Consider the following 27,243-nt stretch of genomic DNA (forward strand, 5'->3'; position numbering starts at 1 on the left):
GAAAAAATGACCCCAAAGGTCACACAATAGAGGTCGAACGGTAAAAATTTACCCGGAAAGTGTCGTTTACATGGAAATAAATAACACTAAAGATGAAATTTAAGTGTTTGGTGAAGAGGTTACGTTCTTAACTATTTTCTGTGCTAATTGATAGATAGAGAAACATGCACGTGCGCCAAGCATATTATTTATCAATGTGACAGGCAGGAAGGCTCGCCTGCTACTCTTAAGAAGGGGATATAGTAGCAGCGCAGTGTCTCCTCAACAGCCGGCAGTTCAAGATGTGCCCTGCAAACCTCCTGTATTTGGTAGCTTTTCTTATTGCAGCTGTGCACGCAGGACATCTTTATCCAAGGTAAAACAGATTTTATCGTATTTTTATTTCATTATTAAATATAAAAACTTGTATAAAAACGGATGTTAAAACATTTTCACTTTTCTTATTTTGCATATATTTGCGCTGTGTCTTTGTTGCTAAGGTTTTAGCCTATTTTTTCTATCATTAATTATGGGAAGATCCACAACTATTTCTTTGAAAAAAAAATGTTACTATCGAAGGTCGGAAAATATTAAATAAAATTAACTAATTTATATTGAGCGAATTACAAACCAGGATAGATAGAGTGATTTATTAATTTTTTAATTGACTTGATTAAAAAATTGCACGATGTATTTTTGAAGATATTTTCGGAAATAAAATTCTGAAACTGCTACTCGTGCTTAAAATACGCCAATAATGGACAAGAAAAAATGCAATTTTGATACATATTAATTTGATGTTGTCACCCAAGCAAAAATAATTGAGTATTTTACTAATCTAAAGGGAGTCTGAATTCCGGGAGTTAAAACCTTTGGATGGCTTTTGGGATTTTTACATCCCCTTAAGTAACAGCACTTCGCAAGAAACGGAAGATATTCCCCAGCATGGTCTGCCGTTCAGTCCGGTGAGCTAGTTGATTGGCTATAAGTTGAACGCAAAGTCGACCCGATTTCTTGTCTTTGTCGATAACAGGGTAGGTCGCTGAAAATGCCAGTGCCCGCCAGTTACAATGATATCACTGTTGAGGCCGACCTGCGCGACTACGTTGGCACCGTGTGGTACGAACGTACGTTTTTTGTGCCATCCAGTTGGCAAAATCAGCGTGTCTTTCTTCGTTTTGCCAGCGTGCATTACAAGTCTTCTGTGGTGAGGAAATCAGCAAATAATTAAAAAAATAAACCAAAAAATACAACCAATTATACCTGCTGTGACCCAATTACGGATGGTAACATCTTAAACATGATCTGGTATGATATTTAATCTCAAGTGGTATGAATTTGATATCATTAAAAATAAGAATGACAAAGAGTCAAATGCTGCTCTCTTCTTATTGTCATATATATTTGACTATGACTCTTTGACATACTTATTTTTAAAGTTATCAAATTCCTACCCCTTGAGATTTAACATCATAACTGATAATATTTAAGATTTTATTATCATCCATTAATTGGGTCGCTGCAGATATAATTCATATTTTACCTTAATTCTTTGTTCAAGGTTGCGATTTGTTAAACACTTATTTATTGGGCTCCTCTATATTAAAGTTTTCAGTATTTCAATTTTATTTTCATTTTTTTTCAAATCTATTTGTTTTGTAAATTTAAACTTTGCTAAAGCGCTTTGAGATATTATATTCATGCCCAGCTAGTAGAAATTCAAATTATTTTAAATCCCAAATAAAATAAATACAAGTTTCAACAACAAATCAGATTAAGTTAAAAAAATCGGGAATAAATCGGAAAATTTATTTTGCCACTTTCAAAATGGAAATAAAAATTAATTATAATTTATGATCTTTTGTCCATGTTTGTCTGACGCAGTGGGTAAACGGAGACTTTGCCGTGGAACACGAAGGCGGTCACCTGCCCTTTGAAGCAGACGTGAGTTTGCTACTCATCTTTGGCCAGAGCAATCGAGTCACCGTCTCAGTCGACAATGTGCTGACCAACGTGACTGTGCCCCAGGGGCAAGTCGAACTACTATACGGCAGGTATAACGTGAAAAGCAGTAGCACATACCACTTTCTTAAACGAAAAATTAAACGACGCGCTTCTGTTTTCACTTACAGCTTTTAAGTACCACTTTCGCTCTTTATAAATATTATACTCTCACATGATATAATATATATTCTTCCCTTTTCCTTGATTAACTACTAACATCTGAAATGAGAATGTGAAATATCACGAGTTATTTTATTTGGCAGGTTGCGTTTCCCTCAACTACAGCATTTTAGTTCTCGAAGCAATAATACTGATAGCTATTAATGGATTTAACGTTGGGTCAATTGAGGAAACAAAACATGTTATGCGGCTTGAATCTTTTACAAATATCCAATAAATATTATTGTTTATGGTGTTTACACAATAGCACTAGATCTATCGTATACGCTTTAGCGGATTTAAATGTTGGTATTAATTATGATTATAAGGATCAATTCAAAACACACAATAATATGTAATTTTCCTGATGACAGTCGTATTTGTGACAAGATTTAATTGCTAAAATGGTACTTCGATCCCACTCGATTTATGACCATTCACAGTATTCTCATGTGAATTTCCATTTGATTGTCACCGAACTGGATTGAAAATTTTTCTTTACTTTGCACACAGTGACCCAGAGCCCAGGAAGGTGCAAACATACACTTTTGACTTCTTCAATTACGCCGGTATCCACCGACCAGTGGTTCTCTATGCTGTGCCAATCACCCATATTACAGATATTAACACCACATCCTCGGTTTCCGCTCAAAACGGCGTTGAAGATGGTAAAAAAAGTTTCAATATGAATATGGCAACAGATTTTATTTTTCATTTCATTTTTAAGTCTATGATGCCGTGGTGACGTACGCGGTAGGCATTGATGGTAACGAAGCTAACTACGAGTGCAGAGTTAGTCTAATTGACGGCGACGGCGTCGTCAGGGTGTTCCAGCAGCAAGGATGTGAAGGAGTGCTTTTGTTGAACAATGCCAGTCTATGGTGGCCGATTTTCATGAGTCCGAGACCTGGTTATTTATACAGCTTTGAGGTAGTGAGATAGAGTGAATAATATAAAAGTTTAAGAAATGATCTTTTTTTAAAATTCAGACAGAAATAATAAGTGCAATTTTAAGGTTGAGCTTTGGAATTCAGAAGGATTCGTTTTTGACAAGTATAGATTGCCTATTGGTATCAGAGCAATTACTATGGAAGGAAATTCTCTTCTTATCAATGGGAAACCAATATATATTCGTGGCGTTGGAAAACATGAGGATGCTGATGTAAGTATAGATAAATATTTCCTGTGCATTTATAATTCTTAAAAATAATATAAAATGCGTAAAATTAATCTTTTTTATCGCAATAATCTTATTCACAAAAACGAATAGCTGGAAACCTAATATTGATTATCGTATTTTTATTTTAGTAGTTTTCTACACAAATTCTCAGTTAAAAGAACGCACCCTAAAACGTTACAATTTGTGTAAATAAGTTTTTGCGTGTGTAAATATCCAGATTAGAGGGAAGGGCTTGGATCTGTCCATTATGGCACGCGATGTTGAGCTAATGAAGTGGATGGGAGTAAATTGTTACCGAACGTCTCATTACCCTTACTCAGAAGAGAGCATGCAAGTTGCCGACAGGGAAGGATTCATGGTCATCGACGAGGCGCCTTCTGTTAATACCGAGTACATAAAGTTTCAATGATTTAGGGCATTTTCAAAAATTCGATTGTAGATTTTATTCGGAGGAACTTAAACTGAAACACGAGCGAGTGCTGGCTGAGCTGATCCGCCGGGATAAAAATTACGCCTCCACAATAATGTGGTCAATTGCTAATGAGCCGCGAACGCAGCACAACATATCCGAGCCCTACTTCAGGTAATTAATTATTATTACCTCTTTTAAATATTTTTTTCTCTTCGAATTAAATTAATAACAGTTAACCCACTATTCAACAGATATTTACGAGATTCCGTGCGAGAAATGGATCCAACCAGACCTATTACTATTGTTATCGCCCAGCCATATACTAAGGATGTAGCGGTGAGCTTATTTTTTATTACTAGAACATTTTGTGTCTAGTCTGTTTTATACAAGCTGACCATATAATTAAATGTTTATTTCAAGGGCCACTTGTGCGACGTTCTGTGCTTTAACCGCTACAACGCGTGGTACAGCAACGATGGTCGTCTGGAGACGATAGCTCCTTCGGTAATTAGTGAGGCACGCGCTTGGTACGAAAAGAACGGGAAACCAATCATTATGGCAGAATATGGAGGTGACACAATGAACGGCCTGCATAGGGTAAACGCAGACGATTTAGGGGGAAATCAAGACGATACTGATTATTTAATTTTGTGCAAATTAAGCTGCCGTCCTTCATCTGGTCTGAGGAGTTCCAGGAGGATTTGCTGTCTGAGCATTTTAAGGCTTTTGATATTTTGCGCAGCGAAGGCATTTTCATAGGAGAAATGATTTGGAATTTTGCAGACTTCATGACAAACCAGGGTAAATCAATTTAATCAAGATTATCTTAAATTTTTATTTCTTAATATGAACGCAATTTTAAATTACATTCGTCATTTCATGCAGACTATACGCGTGTTGGAGGAAACAGGAAAGGTGTATTCACACGGGACAGACAGCCGAAAGGTGGGGCTTTTACTCTGCGACAGAGATATTTGGAATTAGCCCATGAACTGGACAATGCACCCAAGCCCAGAAGACGCTACATTCGCGACCAACTACCCTTGCTTGTTGATAATAGTAATAATTATTAAAACTACATACAGTATGCTATGTTCGAATCTGCTATTATGTTAATTTTTCCTTTAATACATAAAATAAACTTATTTAATTCATCATTTAAAAAAGTGTAATTTAAATTTGTAATGAATTAAGAGAGCGTTAACCCAGCCAGTTAGATCTATATCTATAGAGCAAACAATTCATATTAGCATTATTGTAACGGTTAATATTAAGTCCGCGGTTCTTAAAAATATAAATAATATGGATAAAAATGAGGAAAGAAAAAGTAGGAGAAATTTAAAATATACGGAACAAATTTAATTTGACTCTAATTAATTTGGAGAGGACAATATATTGCCTTAGTAATTTCGGTGCTTCTCCTTATCATTTTATGATCAACGGAATCGGTTTTGTTGCTGTCAATAACATCGAGTTTTACGCCGCACAAGAGGTGTTATAAGAAGTTCGCTTAACACAGCGCCGGCAGCCGCGCAGCCGTCTGTATATAACATGTTGCTCCGGATTTTGATGCGATGAACGCTGAAATCCAAAATTAAAAAATCTGGTTGTGAATGAGTTAAAAGATAGAGGTAAATAAGCTAGATAAAGAGAAGACTGGGACTGGCAAGACTGCGTGCGTTAAAAAAGTGACAGGACCCAGCAAACGAGGAAAAGAAGTAAAATATCCAAAATATTTACCAGCAGGTAAAATAGCCGTGCTGGGCCATACATTTATGAAGAGTTTAGTTTAGTTTTAGTTTTTACCGTATCAAAATCATTTTACAAAACATATCGAAAAATTTAAAACAATTATCGCAATATTTATTTTTTGCGTGAACTAAAACTAAAACAGGATTGAAGATGGTCTATGTACGTATCGTATTAAAAGATGCGAAAGATGCATACTTAAATTTAATTTCGAGTTCCAGAGTTTCATAGTGTTATGATGTATTGATTGTTCCTTAAGATTCTTCACCCAACTGATCTTAATTTCTCATGATTCATGATGAAATAAAACATATTAAAGTGCAGAGAAACAAGCTGAGTTTTTACTACATAAATATCATTTCGTAGCTTGAACACAGGAATGATTTATGATATTTATTATTAATCATAATTATTAATTTTCTTAAAAACGTGACTTGATATGATTTATTATAAATCGTAACACATTTTAATATTTTGATAACATTTTCCCGAATCTCCATGAATAAGTTTTTCGCGCTAATATTTTTAAATGAAGCTTCGGCGCAGCAGTCAGCTATTTTTGTTTGATGCTGGCTGCACCGACTGCCCCACCCCCTTTGTCAGTGTGTTTAGGCCTTGTAATCATGGCGGCGATCGCAATGGACCCGATCAGGGAGAAATCTCTGACTGATTATAAAAAGAAACTTTTGGAGCACAAAGAAGTTGAAGGTCGTTTGAAAGACAGTAAGTTCTGGGCTTTAATTTGATGTATAATTCCTCAACATTTCCTCTGCGTTTGTTAAAGAAAAACAGCTACACAAAATCTGGCACGTCATTGCTTTCATGGCTTTGCCGGATTTGCAGACTTTGCTCGCAAAACATAATGATTTTCAATCCAAAATACTGTAGAATTCCTTGTTGATCTCGCATTAAATTACTTTTCAGTGCGTGAGCAGCTGAAGGAGCTCACAAAGCAGTATGATAAATCGGAAAACGATCTGAAGGCACTTCAAAGCGTTGGGCAGGTGAGTTGCCAGCTCATTATTTGACAGTGCTTAACATTAAATAAAACTTTATTTTGACTAAATCTATGATATTTATATGGTTGCAGATAGTAGGAGAAGTTCTAAAGCAGCTGACTGAAGAGAAATGTAAGGCAAAAGTCAAATTACGAGCCTATCACTTCAATACATAAAAAGAAAAAAAACATTGGGAATACGTAGGGGATTTTAATTCTACTGATTTTCCTGATTTTCTAATGTCTGATTGTTCGCTTGTGGGAGTAGCCATTGTAAAATCACTAGAATTAGCTTATCATTGATTATGGTGGACTCACGCTTTCTGCATGCTTCACACTTTATTGGTCTGATGGAAAGAAGGAAGAATCAGTGTTATTACGGAAAAGTGTGAGGTGGTCGAAATGCGTGAGTGGTCCACACATGCAGACTAAAAAGAAACAATATGCTATCCTTTGCAATTATGGGACTATAACTAATATTAAAAATTACAGTTATTGTGAAAGCGACAAATGGACCAAGATACGTGGTTGGCTGCCGAAGGCAGTTGGACAAAGCCAAGCTCAAGTCTGGCACTCGAGTGGCTTTAGATATGACCACCTTGACCATTATGAGGTATTTGCCAAGGGAGGTTGATCCCTTGGTGTACAACATGTCTCACGAGGACCCAGGGGATGTCACTTATTCTGAAATTGGAGGTCTTGGAGAGCAAATTCGTGAGCTGAGAGAGGTGAGAAAATGAATAGTTCAATTTTATTTTAAAGCTGCTTGGCTTAGTAAATGATTTACTGGCCAAAAGCAGCTTGATATAAGTTGGCCAGTTTTTTCCTTTTGAGATAGAAAAATGTATCGCAAAACCAGATTAAAATGAAATTGTCAACTCAAAAAAATAAAGGTCAAGGGCAATAAATTAGCATGAAATGTGATCTCTTAAAACACTCCTTAGTGTATTTGTAAAAAATATAAATTTAAACCATTATATTACTCCTATTGTTGTCCTAATTTTTCAAGGTGATAGAGCTGCCTCTGCTGAATCCAGAGCTCTTCATGCGAGTGGGCATCACTCCGCCCAAAGGCTGCTTGCTCTATGGACCTCCAGGAACAGGAAAAACCCTCTTGGCACGTGCTGTTGCCAGCCAGCTGGATGCCAATTTCCTGAAAGTAAAGTCTCCTAAACCAACGTTATGCTATTTCACATTATTATTACTTCTTAGGTTGTCTCCAGCGCAATTGTTGATAAATACATTGGCGAGAGTGCCCGTTTAATCCGAGAAATGTTCAACTACGCCAGAGATCACCAGCCTTGCATCATTTTCATGGATGAAATCGATGCCATTGGTAAGTTTTGTCGTTAATTATCAAGAGGTACCAGCAAATCTATTTGATCTATTGCGGATAGCAAACAATAATGATGTGTGTGGGATCAAATTAACTCATTAGTATTCAACATAACATGCTGCGCGTTTTTTTGCCACTATCGACATAGTAATTTATCGAGAACTGGAAATCTAATAATTTTGCCAGAAATACAAAAATCATTTCATTAGTGTAGTATACTCCTTGTTTTCCTGCGTTTTGCAAGTCAAATGTTAAGGGATTTGTCGAGCGATTGTGCTAATTTGGACCCACCTATTGAATCACGTGGTCAATCGCATATCGCTTTAATTATTGTGACCAAGCTAGTTCTACCGCAGGTCAAAAAATAGAAACGCTGTAGAAAACATAATTGCTAGCTGCCAGGTGAAAATGGTGAGCTTATTCAGGGTTATCAAAGGGTGCTATATTCTTCCTCAAATAATTCTTTAATTACCTGTTTCTTTGGCAATGTTTTTAGAGACTATTATATACACTTTTTAACCTTTGCAAACCACACTAATGAGATATCAATTAATTTGAGTCAACTGATTTGACTGTTTTCATAAGTCAAACGCAAATCCAATTTTTGTAGTTCTTTTCAAGTGGCCGACTTTCAATCCTTAAAAAATAACCTAAAAATGATATTTTTTCAGGTGGCAGGAGATTTTCGGAAGGCACATCAGCTGACAGAGAAATCCAGCGCACTCTGATGGAACTACTGAACCAAATGGATGGCTTTGACTCTCTTGGACAGGTAAGATTATTATCAAATTTAAGTTTCAAGGCATATAAGCTCATTTTCTGGCTATTGCCAACAGGTGAAAATTATCATGGCCACAAATAGGCCCGACACTCTGGACCCTGCCCTGCTGAGACCTGGTCGTCTGGATAGGAAAATTGAAATTCCCTTGCCCAATGAGCAAGCTAGACTAGAAATTCTCAAAATTCACGCTGGTCCTATTGCCAAGCATGGGGAAATTGGTGAGTTGAAAGTTGAAATTTGTGGTAAATTTTACTTAGAAGATCCAGCATTCTTACCAAACAAGATTTTTCAGTTTTCAAAGCATAGTTTTTCCTGCAAATTGATCAGAGCTTATAAGTCGTCCTGGTCCCGGTAAAATTGCGCAACGTTCAACAAACACCCAAATTTTCATTGTCAAATTGATTGTTGCCCTTTTCTTGTAACAAGGAAAGTCGCGTTTGGTTTTTGAAAGTTGCGCAATTTTGCCGCTACCAGGACGAAGTGCTGCGTGTTCAAAAAATCAATTTTATAATCATCATTTTGTACAAGTCATAACTAGTCGCGTGAAAAGTTAAAAAATACTGTTCTGCTCATTTTAATAGCTATCTGCAGTGAAGCCACTAAAAACTGTTGCAACTTACACATTTTAAGGATTTAATTTAAGCTCTAATTATCACTCTTCCGCTCCACACCACTAAAAGCATTATATTTTTAAGTTTAATTAATTAATTCAAATTAACCTCTTAAGATGCAGTCAATCGAATTAGTGTAAAATAAATAATACGCCAATTTTAGTTGATTCATCATTTAATTTAATTCTTGATTTATGAACCTATTTGTGAAAATCGTTTAGAGTTTAATTTCAAAAAAGGGTCAAACAAGTAATTACATATCAATGAAGATTGACCTAAAACACGATTAATTTGAACTAAAATAGTGTTGATTATGCATTATTTGCTTACAAGTCATAACTGGCAGCAATCCTTTGATTGACAATCATTATTTATAAACTAAGTACAAACATCACCTGTCTGACTCATATGTGAATTCAAAAAGTTGCAAATTCAGTTAACTGATTTTCTTTCATAATATAGATTTTACATTGACTACTCCCATATGCATTAAGCATCAAATCATCCAACTGTTTTTTCCTTTTTATAACTTCTGTTTTCCTTCTTCAGATTACGAGGCAGTGGTGAAGTTGTCTGATGGCTTCAATGGTGCTGACCTGAGGAATGTGTGCACAGAGGCTGGTCTTTTCGCCATCAGAGCTGAACGCGAGTATGTCATCCAAGAGGACTTCATGAAGGCTGTGCGCAAAGTGTCTGATAACAAGAAACTCGAATCAAAGCTTGACTACAAGCCTATCTAAATGAGGTCCCAGGATTTTATTCGCATATTGCGTCTATAGCTTGTAACAACACTTGAATCGTTTGCATTAATTAAAATTTCAGTATACTTTAATTATCAAAATGTTGTTTTCTCATTTGACTTCCTTGATTTTTACTTAGTTTTTTATGCGACTGAAGGATATTGATGGAAACTGCAACTGCCACAACTAGTGCGTTAAATCCAAAGTTGAAGGACGTATAATATATTTTAGATTTCTTTTTATTTTCTGTAGTTATCAATGCATACATTTTCACAAAATGCAGGTGCAAAAATATACAGAAACTACTGCACACGTGATTGCTCTAATACGCAGAATAATTTTACTAGTGTAGCTCTTGAATAATTTTATTGAATTAATTTAAAAACTGCATACTGCTGCTGGGGTTAAAGGCATAGCAGCCTTGCCCGCATGATGTTCCTCTAGCATGCAAGTTTTCTTGTTGCGCGCGTGACGCCCTCATCATTACCCTTTAGTTGCCAATGTAATATTCATCACAATAAAACCAATCAACAACTCTGTGAGCGACACGATAATTAAAGAAAATCTAAATAAGCCTTGCAAGTGACAATATTTTTTGTCGGTTTATGCCATTTTTAGGCATATTCTTGGCGTCAGTTTTTGCACTTGGCATACTGTTGGAAGAAATGTCGTGCTATGCCTAATATACCTGAACAAAGATTCAGCGTAAAAACTATATATACGATACTAATTTAAAGCTAAAAACAATTAGCATAATGAACATTTAACTGAATATATATGAAAACAAACTGCTGACAATTTAATATTTGATTGAGTATCATTTTAGGAATATAATAGACTATTTTTGCTTCATATACTCCTACTCTGTTCAATTGTTGACATTGATTGATTTCTCAGCTGTTCAACGATCATCAATTAGTAGCCCTGAAATTCGTTTATAGCGGTCTGTGCTATGCAAAATAACATAATAAATATCTCGCTGCCTGATCTCCAATTCACAAGTGGCCATAAAGAGCGACCCGAAGTGTGCTGAGAGTTTCTTTTCCCATTATATTCTAGTTCATCGGTGTGTTCTTCCCGTTTGACCTTTGGCCGCGTGTCTCGCGGTTAATGGAAAGCAGGCGCAAAGAGCTGCTGTTCTGGGCGCTCTTGTTGGTGTATAAATGCTGTGCAGAAAGTAAAAAGCAGCATGTCTCGTGCGCTTGTACGTCAAAGCTGGTGTTCAAGTGACTGAGTAAGCAACTTTTACTCTTTGCGCTCCTCCGCCTTCAAGTTCAAAGAGCAGTGACGAAGCTGTTGTGAGAGCGGAAAAAATACCCTCCGTCTCCTGCTGCTTGGAAAGTGTCAAGCGCATTGCATACGTTGGCAAAAATGCACTTCTTTCGCTTCGTAGAAAGTGCGCTTCAGCTCAATAGCGTCGTGTTGCATGAAACCAGTCATCTTGTTATTTGTTAAAAAATTGAGAACTGTAAAATCTACATTTTTTTATTTTAACTTTTTGGATGGTTTAAAGATCACACTAATTTTTAACTAAATAGCTTTCAACGACTAAAATGTAATATTTATTTTCCTGCTTTATGTTGTCAGAGTATTACAACTGAGCATATTGCAATCGCTCCCAAATTTAAAGAAACGCTGCTTGCAGAACTAATTAAAGGGTTAAGCGAGATGTATGTGACATCAGCCATTAAGAAAAGTGGCGGCACCATGGTGTGCGCACGCTCTAGTGATGAAGAAATCGACGCCAAGAAGTATAATGATAGTCACACACTCTATATACACATATTCCTTTGCATAGAGTTGACTGCTGGGACGTTTAATTTCTATCGTGAACACTTGGAACACATCAGCATTAAATATTAACTAAAAGCAACACGCATTGCAGCGTAGCAGCAGTCGAGGCAGTAAAATATAGTAATTGTCTGTTGCGTTCATCCGTAACGAGAAAATATCCATTATATGCGTTAATTTGAGCTGGAAAGTGAAGTTTTTACTTGGCTCTGACGCATAATAATGTGCATAGCACAACAGAAACAACAATTGGTGAGGAGAATATGAATGGAAGTTTTCACTTTTTAGGAGCAATTGTGCGTGGCGAATTTTCTTGGAACATTGATGTGATTTTAATTTACGGCTTTCTGTTAGGTTGCTCGTGCGTTCAAAGCGCAATTCTTTTCTTATTTAGATAATTGTCAGATGATTTCAATTGCTATGTGAGTTTTCATAATAACTTATGTATGCTGCAGGAATGTCTTGAATTCGTTGCCAAATTTACTATCGGATATTATGGAATTTCAGAGTTTTTCCCTTTCAACATATTATATTGACTTTTGAATAATTTATGAATATTAGTTTTCAACATTTTTCAAATGTTTCCCTAAGATTTTCAAAGTAAGTCAACCTATTGGTTGTATACGAACAATGAAAACACGTTCTATTTTATTGGTAAAGGGAAAAAAATACAGCCACAGTCACAAATCTAGTTGCCAGTCTTAGTGATTAAGTTAGAATAGGAACAAAGTAGTAATCATAGTAGTAATTAACAATATGGATGAATTGTGGGACTCTATTGTGGAAGAAATGTCCCCTCTCAACACCTCTCGCCTCATCATTTGTCCACGTTCATCTTTTTTATAATGTACGCGTGCACGTGGTGTGTGTGCGTGTGAATACTAATTACATCGGGCGATTTCCTCAGCCAGCCAACTTGCGAAGAGCCCTCTCTGCTGGTGTGCAATATGGTAGCTGACAATCCGAGGCAGCCGGCGACCAGTGAGTTGCGAAATTTTTGCACAAATGATTAAATATTATTGCGCTTCTCGCACTCACACACTCACATGCACACACAAGACCCGTTCGCAACTGCAAACACTCTTGAGATTTACGATGTCGATCCCTTCGTGAATAGAATTAATTCTGATGCCTTTTCATTGTGTTTTATCGCTTATTATTATTTCACTTGTTCTGCTCGCTGACATTCACTTGAACTCTCCCAGTGCTCAAGGAGGTGGGCGCCTCCCATTGTTTGCAGAAAATTCACTTTTGTCTGCGACCACTGCACATGGAAAGGTCACGCACGGCGACAGTAATTTAGTTTTTGCACACATGTGTGCCCTGGAGAAGGGCGCCTGATTGTGCATCAAAAACTGGTCTTGCATTCAGATGAATTGTTCTAAACGTGTTAGCATTTAAAAGTCATTCTTCAATTACGCGGCATGGGGAATAAGTGGTTAATTGTAAGTGGGGCAGTCCATATTTAGTAAATGACACAATTCTAAAAATCACTGTCGGTAAAATAGGTCTGGAAAGTGGAAAGACAATTTAATTTATGAGGCATTTTCCAGCGCTCTGAATTGCTACATCCGTTACTTTATTCGCTAAAGGATCTTCACTTATGCTTGAAAATCAATTGATGACTATAATGATGAAAGTCGCCGCAATTAGCCCGCACAGTTTAAACGTATTAACAAAGAAAACATCAACACTTCTCAGAAAATTGCAAAACGTGAACTACTTCTCGACGATCGAGGGAATTTTTCCCATCACGTTGTCAGTCAACTTACATTTCAAGGTGAAAATGCTGAGCAAAAATCATTTACACTAATCTTTCAATCCACAAGTGAAGCATATGCAAATGAAAAAAAACGTCAAGAGAGTGGCTTCAAAGGACGTGTTGGTACACAATTTCCATTGTCACTAATCTACTTACAACACGTAGACATATTATAATTAATAGAGAAACTCCGACGCCTTAAGTACAAATTGCTTACTGTTTACGCGCGCGAATGAATTGGAATAAAAGAAGATGACAGCGCAGGTAAATGAAGCAGCATCTCCATTGACTTTCCACCTTGACTTTTATTTTCAACTCTCTTTCTCTCCGTCAGTCAGCTTCACAAATAACTCAAAGTGACGAACAATGGACGGGAAATACAAAATAATGAGAGGGATCTCGCACCTGTAGCTGCTGGACCGGAAGTAGGTCGTGCACTTGACCTCTCTTTCTCCTGCCGACCGACTTCCGGTCCACATTCGCCTTGGGCAGAGTAGGAGGATATGCTGGAGTCTCGCGGGCGCCGGCTCCATACCACTTTTACTCTCGTGCGAGAAAATTTCCATGTCTCAAGCGCACAGCTGCGTGCGCACACTCAATTGATCTACTTCATCGCTGTTGAATTTATTAGTTTTCATTTGATATTAATAGCGACGATTTCCTAAAGTGATCGATAAATATTTACTTAAAAGTAGCAATTTGATCGTGTTGGTGAAAGTTCAATCACTTAGGAATAAATTGATTCATTTTATAAAAATGTATGACAGTTTAATGGTTTTACTGGTTACAAGTACTGCCTAAAGAGGCCTGACAATGAGTGACTGAATCATTGGCTGTTCAGTAAGATTCGTACAATATCAAATTTGTTTCAGTATCAATGTTTTCACTCTTTGCAGCCTATTCTTTTTTAATCTGCTCAAAATTAAAGCACATTTTTAATTATTTATTAAACGCCAACGGCGTACAAATATTTTTTTTCGCAAAATTTTATATTTGTATTTTTTCTTATTTTACTAAGATTTATTTCCAGTAAAATCCAAAACAAAACATTTGGCTGATTTAAAACAAAAACACTTCAATATTTACGTAAGCAAAATCCCATTTAAAAGTATCATAAAAAAATAGCAAATAGTTTTCGTTTCTGGTTCTCACAAATCCGATGCTTACCAGACGTGCTGTCCTTCTTAGCACTGAACACTTCATGGCAATTCAACAAAATTAAAATTTACTTGCATAAGGATGTTCAGGAAAGTATCAAACCGTTCAGAGAACAAAAACTATATTATCCGAGTTGCCAAATAAATTTAAGGTTCTGATTTCGCAGTAAGCTGCCTCATTAATGCGACCAACATTAATGCCCCGCGAAAAAGGCTACAAGATTTACTGCCTTGCACCATCGCCGGTCTTTTTTGGCACATTAGAACTCCGGAGCAAACGAGTTCTAAACGAAATCTAACAACAAAATGTAAGCGAGTTTCACAATGAAACGCTAACGAGACGCGACTCGAATGCACAGCAGCTAACGTTTCCCTCGCATCTTAAGGACTCGCGGTTGCCTCGCCAAGAAAGCCCCCAATGCGTGTGTTAGAAATTCATTCTGGTAAATGGAGACACAAGACAAAGTGAAGGTTTGTGGTTGTTTATTTATAGAATGGCCACATCGCCACTTAGCAAGTAAGTAAGCTGACTAATTGTACGTAGCATTAAAGGATAGTTTAATGTTTTCTTTAACACAAAATGCTCATACTGCATATGAACTGCCATCAATAATAGTCTGGTGTCTTTGCGTAACATTGATTCTCAAAGAATACGTGAAGTTGAATTTTTCGTGGAGTAAAAAAGTATGAGAATAAGCTAAGAGTAACGACAAGACCTCCTAAATACAGGAACTTCGTATATTTGTGCGTATGAACTGTTTTGATAAATAATTTAAATTTATTTAATTTGAATATAAACCCTCAAAAATTTCAGAAACCACCGCTTTGCTCATCTGTGCGGAGACCACATTGCTTTGAAAGATTTTACTAGAACACAACACATCTTTTATTATTTAGTAAAAATTGAGTAGAAGCTGAAATCTATCTTGATTATCGTGCTAATCGTGCACGGAAATGGGGCATAAATGGTTAATGGTGTGCATACAAATCAAACAGCGAGCACCGTCTGTCTTCTTAAAGAAGTCATAATTCATTTCAACAAGTTTACTTTTTTCGAGGAGGGTATGATGGACTGTTTTAAATATCGCATTAGCATCAACAGCTATATACATTATGAGTGGCATTAAAATAAAAATAAAGACACTTTATCTAATGTAGCAATAATGAGGAGGAAGCACTTGAGTACAAAACTCCGAGAACTTTCAATAATATATAGCCATTTAAAATGTAATTTCATGGCAAAATTTATGTATAACTGTTTGGAATTCATTCTCTTCATCGTACTCCAGAAGATGCTCCGCATGGAAGACGCCCGGGCAGCGAACGCTGTAATTAATGCAAATGATGCGTGTTGGTATAGATTCGGTGCACATGTACCGCACGCACATCAGTATGAGAACGACGGCAGAGAAAGTTCAAGTGCAGCAACAAGTCGGCGCGCCGTCAAGTGTAATTATACCTGCGAGCCGAGAGCCGGTGCTCATCTCACTTGCGTTTTGCTTTCTATTGTGCGCGGCGCGCGCGGGGTGGAGGCGCTGAATTTGTATTGTTCGCCACGTGGGCGTGGATGCATTGCAAAAAAAGACACCGGAGAGAGGAAATATTAAACGGACGCGTCGTGCCAGCAGCGAGGGACACAAAAGCCGCTCGCCTCTCTGAACTTTCTCACTTCAGCCTGCGTGTTTATTAGAGTGGAAAATGGGAGGTTTTAATTGAATTGTCCCAGGCCAGATTGCTCAGTGCGCTGTTGGGATGGACGGTGTGCGTGCTTGCATTATTTGGCACTGTTCCATCGCACTGCTGGGAATTATTTAATTCGGAGGATGACGGACAACGAAAACAGAGAGAGATTTATTCATGGCCATAATTTGGTTTTGATCTTTGTCTCACGAGGCTAACTGCTAAAGACATTCTAGAAGGAATAAGACTTCCCGAAATATATATGATCCAAATACGCACTTCCAGGGAACATATTTCAAACATGAAGCATTTTAAAAATAGAAGGAATACATTTAAGATATTATCAAAAATAAATAAAAAAAAATGCTTCGGAGTTGTTTTATCTCATTCCAATCGCTGATTATGAATAAAGAGTTATCGCCATCGCGAAAGTAAAAGCCACGCTGAAGCAATTTATTTATTTTTATATTAAAATATTTTTCCGCTGATCCTGGAAATGTCTAGAATATACTAAATGGAAATTTAAGAATGTTAAAATATTTGAAATGATTTGGTTTCGTTAAAGGAATCCCTTGAAGTACTTGTTTTATTTGATTCGATTATTATATTTTTTAAATCATGATGCCTTGTCTACAACCGTATTTCTTAACCATTTGTAATAGACACCAGGGAAAAATGTTTTTCTGCCTCGAGGAAATCATTAATTTTTATGAGCTTCTTAATTATTATGACTTTTCTTTGCACATTCTTCCAGCTAATTAAGGAGGCAAAGGATGTTATTGTATTGAAACCTTCCAGGTAATTCATGCACTACTAAACATTTCTAAGTATTTTACCCAGGAATCTGTTGCGTTTCATCGAAAACCGGGAAAATTACAATACGAATTTCACACGGTGGCGCGACTTATCCATCGGCCGCATCTGATGGCACGGCGTGTTAACACAGTGTGTTTACGCCTTGGAAAACAATAACAATCGGCGCATTATTAAAATTCACAGCAGACGAGTAAGCGACGGAAACATAAATTAAAACGCGCGCATTCTGAATCACGCTGGGCAACCGATGATTGCCTCCGCGGTGTTGTGTGCATATGAAAATGAAATTTTGATAGACATGATGAATCCGTAATGAGGAGCAGCTGGCATGCAGAGCGAGCAGCAAACCGCAGAAGAAAAAAAATATCACGGCAGAGAAAGCGGCAGCTTTTTTGCGCGACTGTATTTTTGTCACCAAAGCGGTTTTTACGTTTCATGCTTGCCAGCAGAAAAGGGAGCAAAATATACGTCTCATATAGTGCTAACTGAGCATAATTATAAAAAGCTGATCGACTTGCTTGCGTGCAGATTTAGCGAAATCAGCTCTACTTTTACTTTCAACACAGGAACCGACGAGATGCAAGATTTATGGATTGGCTGCTCCTGGTGCGGCTGGCGCGAGTTTCTCTTCGCTGTTTGTTTGATTATCGCCGCTAATTTAAGCGGAAACACAATCGCGCGTGTATCTGCTGTTATCCAGCAGCGACGCGTGTGAAATATTTTGAAGCTGGGCTATTTCAACGTCTTTTATGCGCCTACATCTAAGGTTGCAGCGCTCGCAGTTGTTCTTCGCTGGTTGATTGGTCGGAATATCGGAATTAATACTCCTTTCATTTAGATCATAATGTTAAACGTTCACAAATCCTCAATTAAAGATAATATTTTTGCAACTTGCACATAAAATGTTTTGCAATGTTAATCAAATATTTATTTGGTGCCACCTTGAACTACTACATTTTTTCTTAAAACCACGAAGGAAAAGAATCTTAAATATAAAATATCTAGCCCTCATTTCTCAATTTTTTATTTTTATTTTTCAATAACAAATTATCAAATCATCATTGCAAACTTATTTAAATGTCTTCATTTTGAAATTAAACTCGATGTTTTAAAATTATGACTAATTTTTGCTTTATAATGTTAAACGTGGCCAAAAACTGTCTGATCTCTATAAAAAATGTCAAATATTAAATGTAATCGATAGGAGAAATCTGCACTTGTTAGTGCAGACACACAAAATTCTGTACAAAAATTGTCCGCCTTATCTGTGCCATTTAGCAACCAAAATGTACGATGTAAATCTTTTTGGCAGGACAAGAGCGCATCAAATGAAACTAATGGCCCCATTTGTAAGTGTTGAAGTGCCCGAAAACTGTTTTCAAGTGCAGAGCTACCGCCTCTGGAACAATCTTCCGCCGAATTTGTGTCTCAACGGAAACCAAAGTGCATTCAAGGAATTTTTAAAAGAACAGTACCTCAAGAAATATTGAATCACCTCTCTTTTATACAATTATGTTCAAACTGATATTATTTTGTCTGGATATGGCAATGTATGGGGCAAAATAGCCCTGCAGAACCATAATAAAGATTACTTTGAAACTAAAACTATATGTAGCGGAAGAAATCAATGTTGAAACTAATACTAATACTTCTTCTATACATGAGATATTTTTCAAGTTGGCTTAGGCTATATGTGTCGATATACCTTGTTCCATTATTTATTCTAAAAGTGTAAAGGATTACATTGAACTCATTCTGTATAGTTCCAACTTTTGTAAGACATTATTTATTTAATCTATTATTCAAAAATGTATTTCTAGTTAATCTGTTACGACACCCATTAAAATTTACCATGTGGTGTTTACAAATATTGCATGCAGGTTTTAACTTTTTAACCTTAACTTATGCCCTTGAGTAGGTAACACGCGTTCGCAAATAATGTTTCCTCTACACATAATGGATATTAAATGTTAAAAACACAAAAGCAACAACCACAGTTTTGAGAGTCATTCACATCAACTTTCAGTCAATTCGGCAGAGTCACACAATTTCAAAATACCTTCTATCGTTCAATACCCTGAGAATATGCTCACTTCGGCGGATTATGACAACACTTCAAACGGAGAAAAAACACGGCACGTTGATTGACCAAGAGATGGGGATACACATTCTGAAATTTGAAACCCGTGACAGTCGTTGGTCTGTTGTTTTCTTTCTCTCCGCGCGATGAAATCATTTGACAGAAGGTCACGTGTGTCAAAACGGAGAAACTTGTAAGCTCAATGATCTAGCGAATTCGTGCTAATTAACGTCGTTCAAATTAATTATGCACGGAAGAGCCAAATGTGGCTCGTCGATTTTCCAAACGGAGCTGTTCGTGCGGCATAATGCTATGTAAATTATTCCTTCAAGAGCCCGCATCGACACAGCCGACTGTTTAATTATCTTGCGGTGGATAGTCAAATATCAGAATCTTCGCGGCGATACTCAGTCAGCATCATGCCTAAATTAAATCAAAAGATACATATTTAGGAATAAAAATTTTCTTCCTGTTGATTTTTATGACTAAACGTAATCTTTAGAGACGCGTAAAAAATTGACTGAAAGAATATCTTCATTAATATTTTTAATCAAATTTTAATTAATGATCTATGCTTGCACTATATGATACTTTAATTTTTCACCAAATGCGTAAAATTTTTCGGTGTACGTAGGAACTCAAAGTGCGCACAAAGAGACCTCTTTTATTATCCTTGAAATACACTTTATCCATCCCCTCGTGCGAAGTGGAGCAAAATGCAACTCGCGTGGCGCCAGTGGCGAGCGGGTTGCCAGCCAGTGGCGCGGAAACAATCAGGGTGCACTACTTGTCGGCGACAGCGGGGCACTCGAAGCGGCCGCCGGCTTGTTTGCAAAAATGCAAATTTCAAAGCGAGGACGAGAGGGCAGCGCTGATTTGGCAGACACAGCAATTAATAACGCTTTTGCAAATTGCTCCGCGGCACCACCTGACTAGCTGGCTGACAGGAGGACGGTCGGACAAAGTGAGAGTGCAAAAAGCGCGCCGAACTGACAAAAGAGGCGAGGGATGCTGGCTGGCTGGCTGGCGAGCGGGTGAGACTTCTTATTCTCGGCGGAGTGCACTCCTCGGGCCACACTTGGCCTTGGCTGCTGCTACTTTTTTCAAAGCAAGTCTTTCTTCATTAACCAGCAGGCCCAGGCAAACAGGCAGGGATCCCGGTAGTAGAATCCAGCAGCGGCACAAAGCGGGCGGCCAGACGAAGGCCAGCCAGAGTTAGATGCCGGCAGCAGCCCAAACACACTGACTGAAGGTGACCCTTTGCCTCTTGCCGCCGTTTAGCAACCAATCGACGCGTTCGATTCCATCGCTATTGCTACGGTGACAAAAGTAAAACATAAAATAACAATACAATTTTAAATTCATGGCCATTATTGAAGCAAAGAGACGACGCTGGGAAAATTTTGCTCATCATTTTAAATCGACTGATTGATTGTGAGTTTTGAAGCTGGCTTCTAATTATTTTGAAAATTTTGAACTTCTCTATTTTTCTCTAAAAGTTCAAATGTTGTGTTTCTCAACAAGAATGTTAATGCTAAGATCTCCACCTGTACCTAATGAATTTCCTTCTTAATCTTAGTCGGATAATTTATTAAAAATGATTCAAAACTAAGAATTATAATTTGTTTAAAAAACATGAGTATTTTTTAAATATATATATATATATATATATATATATATATATATATATATATATATATATATATATATATATCTATCCATTTTCTTAAATTTTACCTATGTATACATACGTATTGTTTTTATTTTCTGCATGAGGCATTTTCCAGTGGATCAGGAAAATCTAGTTTTCACTGTTGGTAGTTTGATCGAATTGTAATTTTTGGGAAAGTTAGTTTTCGGCTTTCCTCTGCACACCATACTAGAGAGCACTTCAGAATTGCGTTGAAATTAAAAGTGAAGTGAAGCGTGAGTTTTAGCACGTCGCATTATTTTTGTTTATATATTTGAACGTTAACGTACGCACCCAGCTGATAAACCGCCACCAAGGCTGAGCGGGCAAGTTCCTCATGGTTGTCGAGTGTGTTATCAATCATCGTAAGTATTCGAGTTGTGGTGTGTTCCTACAGCACGGCTGAATGCAAATTAAAAGGGGGGCGAGAACAGCCTCGTTCGCAGCCTCACGCTAAAGAGGCTAATTTGCACATACGACCACGATAAGATAAGATTGCAATTTATTTTATTGAAACAAATAGTCAAATCAACAGTCATCAATCAAACGACAGTACCAGAATTTCTCTTATTTCAAAGATTCATTGAGTGCTTGAGATTTTGATCAGAAATTTTTGAAAATCCAACAGAAATTTTTCACAACTTGAACAAAAATGCTTGGAAAATTTCCAACTAACTGCATTCTCTTCATTCTGATAATTTCTACAGCTTTTCAAGAATTCAAAGCAATATCGAGTTGTTTTTACCATTTATGAGAATTACTATTTATTAAATGAGAGTGGAACTAATTGATGTATTTTCTTGGCATCTAACGAAGCTTGAGTGTCACATGGCTATTTCTAGAAAGCTATAAAGTTTAGTGAAAAACTGCTGGTAAGGGCGTGGTTTGACAAGGGATAAACACACTGTGCATCATTGTCACACTGCTCGCCTATAAGCATGGCGAGCTTCACATCTGAATTTCTCATAACTTTACACAAGAATGAGTATGGTTTTTCTTGTGTGTGCGAAGTTTCATTGTTTATGCTCCCGCCGCGTCTTTCAACAACTGCGCACGAACGTGCTCTGCGGAGAATGCAGTCCAAGCTCTGAAAGGAGCAAACTATTCGGGCCGGCGTGACAAGTCGTAAAAAAATTGCGAGCGAGCTGTTTTTTTTAGTCTCTGTGCTACTCACGAAAATATTAGCAAAGTTTAGTGGCCGCGATGAGGCAAGGCGGCGTTTTGCGTCCTGTGTTGTGACAAAGGACATGCACAAACACTCGCTGATGCATATTGTACACACATGTGTGTTGCATGCACGAGGGGCGTATTTCCAGGCAATAAATAACGAGCATGCATGCCGCGCACCCAGCACACAGGCTGCGCTCGCAGAAACAGATTAAATGTGTGCGTGGTATTTTTAATGCCGCGCGCTGTCTGTTTTGCAGACGGCGAGGATGCGGGCTGATTAGGCAACACGTCAATTTTGCTACTTTTCAAAATAATAATGGTTGCGCTAGTTGCAGTGCCTTAAGTTCTAGATCAACAATCGGAACTGCTGCTGCGCTATAAGAACCGAGAAAAAAAATGTTACAAATATTTTCTCTTTTATGGGGTGGAAGCAAAAAACTGTATGACTTATTGCAAGCAATGATATACTTAAGTTGCTGTTTTTGCTGCAGAACATAAAATATTTTTGCTCCTCAGGAATTTCGGCGAGGTTTTGCAATGATTGACCTTTGGTTTGCAAATTTAGCAGTTTTTATCTCAATCATGTAATCTATTGCTTTCTACGTTTTCTAAGGTTAGGAAATCTGGTAAAAAGGCCATCAATTGACTTAAACGAGAATAATAGTCAGAAATAGTTGATCAAAAAATTACTGTTCGATTTTTAAATATATTATTTCTCAAGCAAAATTGGCATGGATTTCTTTTGTTGAGGAGCCGAATAAAATTACTGCAAGCTCCTTTCTAAAATAAAAATTAACAATTACTAAAAACAATTAATTAAAGAATATAGTTCTATTAATATAATGTCCTCTACAAGCCACCACGCCCTTTGAACAATTTGAATAATAAAAAAAAGAATCAAATGCTTGTCTTACATATTAGCAAATCATGTATCTTTGTTGCTAATAAGTATATAGGAAGTGGAGGTGGCAAACTCACCGACTGGCGCTGAATGACCTTAGGAGTGACATGACTAGTGATTGAGAGTCAGCGAACACACGTTCGCTTTTTTCAGCCACAGCAAAATCAAATCAAATGGTATCAACAGCAGCAGCTTTTGCGCGGCAAGATCGCTGATAACTTATTATCCCTGATCTGGCAGCCGCTTCGATACCGGAACTTTTTATGTTGTTTGAACCTGACGTCAAGCATGATCGAGTGAAGGTTTATTGTTTTTATTGCTAGGGAGAGTTATGTGCGTGTATCTTAAAGAAGCACATCATGCTGGCAGATTTTGCGTCCGGGACGAGCAGGAATGCAGCAATGATGCGAGCCAAGCGCATCGTAAAATTGGCAATATCGGATGCATGCTCACCAACATATGCATGCAAAATTCAAGATTTGTTGTGACTGCGAATCGACGAGATAGTTAGAATTAAATAATCTAATTATATTGTTCAAAAACATAATTTTATGCAACCCATTTCTAACTAAACAATTTGCGATTTTTCATTTAGTATTTTAAATAGAAAATTGTGTTGTAATTTCACTTTTCTTCAAATATACATAAAGCAACAACTGACACGACTTGGTTGAAACAAAGGTCTTTAAAAAGATAAGTTAGTGAAATCACTTTAAAAAGTACACCACAAACTATTTTTAGTGCCCCTTTATTGAAAGATTGTAAATCACACGGATCTACTTAAAAAGGTTTTGTCGAATTTAAAAGGTCTGTTAATTTGTTACAAAACCTATATGATTCATTGCAAGTTTGCATCACTTAATAAAGTAGAAAATATTTACATCTTCTAGGTAAGTGTCTTCCAGGTAGTTTGAAAAAAAGGACTTACTTTTATTCATGTATTCCTAAGTAACTGGTTTCAATACTATGCCTTCATTTCATGAGATTGCCTCAAAATTTAATTTTAACTTTGGTTACAAAATTAATTTGGATGTAATCTTGTGAAATAGGGGAACCCAATCCCACCTTTGTTGCCAAAGCTTGTCAAGAATGATCATTTGAAAAAAATGAGGGTGAAATCCATTTTTCAATCTAAACACACAAAGGGAAATTTTATTTTCTGAATTCGTGGTAAATTTAGAAATACTTGATTAAATAAATTTCGCCTTCAAACGGAGTGCTTATATATACGAGCTGGAATAAATTGCACTTGGTTTAAGGACGGTTTGATTGACGTTTAAATTACGCCTGCAAGTGAACTTGCTGTTGAAGTGTATATTTTACAGCGCTTCTAATCTCTATTGCCTTTAACGAGCGAGTGCGCTGTGCAATTAAGCAAAACCATTTCAAGTTAATTGTGCTACGTGCGATCGGCTGTGTCCGGAAAGTGTTCATTTACCCTCGAAAACCATCTTCGCCTAGCGAAGATAGGCCGTAAATCAAAGGTTTCACGTGCCGAATATTCAGTGGTTTCTTGGAAGGAGAACACTTTTAGCAACTTCTCCGCAAATCTTCATTTTGCACCAGGCAACAAGTCCGTAAAACCGGCAAAGAGTGTTCCAACATTTGCAAACTCACGCGTTGGCATTAAATTTGATTGTGAGGAAGAACTCGAAGTCAGAGGGACGTGATAAAACTTACACCCAACTAAACTAAACCATAACTTAAAAATATGTACAATAATTGTCGTGCTTTTTTGTGATATGTGATCGATGCGTGAGGGGCATATTTGATTTTGAAAAAATTCAATCCCTATTTTGTCATATGTCTTTAGCAAGTATTGGCATTATATCAACAGAATTTTATGCTGCAGTGGCTGCAGGAAAAAATAAAACATAAAGAACAGGAAAAATACAAGATAGTATAGTTTTTTGGGTTTTAATCATTTTAAATGACAGGATGGAAATTGTACGTTTATAATTTTTGTTTTTTGGGCAAGCTGAACATTGTTCAAATTCCTAACTTTTCGATTTCACGCAACTCAGCCGTTTTACACATCCCTTTTGGAAATATAATTTTCAACTCACCATGCTGAGAGGCTGTAAAAAGACAAAAAAGCAGGCGCGCGAGTAAATCACTTGTCGGCACAATGCGATAATAAAAAGTGGGCTTTACCACATAGAACATCCTCCAGCAATGTAATTTTTAGTGAGTTGTTGCGATTGTTTTACGACTCAATAGTTCAAATTGAAAGGCTCGCCAATTATTGCCGCTTGATGTGAGAGTTGTTTAGTAATTGCTCTACTCGAGTAAAAATACGAATTATTCCGACAAACTCCTCTAAAATGACACTTTGGACACTGCAATTTCATGTAATAGTTTAATCTTGAACTTGATTAGGCCACTCAAAGAGAAAAATCGCAAAAGTTTGAATAAACAATCATTGAAAAACAAAGAGATAAAATTTTAAGAGATCAATACATAATTATTTGGCTTATCAGGTCTTGAAGCTGGGAACGGCTATATTTAATTACTGTCAGTCTTTTGGCCAGTATCATTGCAATTATCGTAGAATGTGTTGATAATTGTTTTTTGAGTACCTGTCAAATCTAGTCGATCCGAGAGATCAAGCAATGAAAACGACTTGGAGGGAGTCGAGTTAGATGGCGCCGCGAGTTCTCTCAAGTGGAATAAATAATAAAGTCTACCTGGACTTGTTTGAAAAACACGTTGAGCGAGATAAAAATACACACACATAATATATACTCTCGGCCAACTCTATATAGCAATTGCACGCAGGCAGACTAAAAAATCGGCAATAATTGCGGTAATAAAAGTTTAATTGCGGCACTTAGAGTTTGTTTTCCTGAAGGTGTCGTCTTCGCTGGCGGTTTAATTGAAACTCACTAGCAGAGTGTGGCTAATGAATTTATCAAGCAAATGTACTAAATGTCGCAAAAAGCATATATAAGCGTAATCTTCTCCCCTATACGACCCCTAGTAAATGGAGAGAGCATTTTCGCGAGATAAAGCAATTGCCAAGCCATTGGCTGCGGCAATTTAGCCTAATAACAATGTTCATTGAGCTCAATTTGCAATTGGAGGAGCAATATAAGCGAATTGAAACTTATCTCCGCAGGGTCTTCGCCGTACCGAAATCGGCCAACGTGAACAATTATTTGCCAATTAATTGGAATTTTTTTCCCCATCACGATTGCAGGACATTCACATTACAGACGGGTAAAGAAATAAACTAGTACTCTCATCATGTTAAATCAGGTGAAATAGAAATATATTGGTTCCAATAATATTTGTCAGTCTTTTAAAGTAATAAATTATGGTAGTAAAATTAGGCAGATATTTACTGCCTCTATTGAAGGTTCATTTCAGAACAACATTTTGTAGTCCTATCTAAGAACTAAACTCTATCAGCTGTAGCATAAAACTGCACCTGCAGTCATCAATCCTGTGTAAATTTGTGTTAATTTCCAAGGCGAGCTCAGGTGAAAAGTGCATTTTACAAATAACCTAAAAAACAACGCGCAGCGTCCAATGCACTTTTCGTCCCAGCTGAAATAACAGTACATTTTATCTGAAGCATCTCGGCAGTGCAGGTGATCAATCTTGGTGGTAACAAAGCATCCCTTGCCCCCAACGAACCTGTTGCCAGAGAGCAAGCAAGGCAAGACCCTCAAGATATTCTCTTCTTTCTATCGGGGATGTGAAAAATGAATTTCAAGTGTTCCCCTGTTCAAGAAAAAACATTTACAAACCTTAATGAGGTTTTGTTATGCACACAAAATTATTTAATTTAAATTCAAAACTCCTATTAATTTCATTATAATTAATTTGGATGACCTTTGTTTGATGTGAATTGTATAAAACTAGTATTTAAAGAGTTTTATCAATTAATTCTAAGGAAGGCTTTGATTTCTCGGCTCTCGGTATAATTGGTTAATTTTTTATTTAATAAATTAAAACATATAGCCCATCTTTTTACACTGGAGTACAGTTTTTCACATCCCTTCACTAATATTATACCTGGCTTGTGAACCGTCTCCCCCAGGGCTTGCTTGCTGGATTTATTTTCGAGGATGGGGAAATAAAACACCGAAAATAACGCGCTGTGCAGATAAATAGTATAGCGCTCTGCTGGGGTGAATCCCACTTCTAGCGAGTATTCTTTTTCTCATTTTTCCCCGCCGCATTAACACTCGCTGCCGAGCAGCCAGGTAATTCTAGCAGGTGTAGTGCTGAAAAAAACTACCT

At 37.1% G+C, this 27,243-nt stretch overlaps 2 protein-coding genes across 2 annotated transcripts; both read left to right on the top strand.

Moving 5' to 3' along the window:
* Positions 1 to 242: 242 nt before the first annotated feature.
* LOC135942698 (beta-glucuronidase-like) lies at positions 243 to 4,900 on the top strand. Its single transcript, XM_065488970.1, has 13 exons — positions 243 to 355; positions 824 to 944; positions 1,013 to 1,186; positions 1,864 to 2,033; positions 2,656 to 2,810; positions 2,870 to 3,072; positions 3,158 to 3,304; positions 3,540 to 3,712; positions 3,762 to 3,905; positions 3,986 to 4,070; positions 4,155 to 4,331; positions 4,397 to 4,535; positions 4,620 to 4,900. The coding sequence occupies exons 1-13, from the start codon at positions 282 to 284 to the stop codon at positions 4,805 to 4,807; spliced, it is 1,950 nt and encodes a 649-aa protein (XP_065345042.1). The 5' UTR covers positions 243 to 281; the 3' UTR covers positions 4,808 to 4,900.
* A 1,159-nt stretch (positions 4,901 to 6,059) lies between these two features.
* Positions 6,060 to 10,049, top strand: Rpt4 (Regulatory particle triple-A ATPase 4). The gene is made up of 9 exons (XM_065488971.1): positions 6,060 to 6,206; positions 6,408 to 6,487; positions 6,574 to 6,613; positions 6,973 to 7,208; positions 7,490 to 7,639; positions 7,693 to 7,816; positions 8,488 to 8,588; positions 8,653 to 8,815; positions 9,758 to 10,049. Exons 1-9 carry the CDS (start codon positions 6,107 to 6,109, stop codon positions 9,946 to 9,948), a joined length of 1,185 nt encoding a protein of 394 aa, XP_065345043.1. The 5' UTR covers positions 6,060 to 6,106; the 3' UTR covers positions 9,949 to 10,049.
* Positions 10,050 to 27,243: the final 17,194 nt, after the last annotated feature.

The sequence above is a fragment of the Cloeon dipterum genome, chromosome 4, assembly GCF_949628265.1.
Source record: "Cloeon dipterum chromosome 4, ieCloDipt1.1, whole genome shotgun sequence".
Lineage (NCBI taxonomy): Eukaryota > Metazoa > Arthropoda > Insecta > Ephemeroptera > Baetidae > Cloeon > Cloeon dipterum.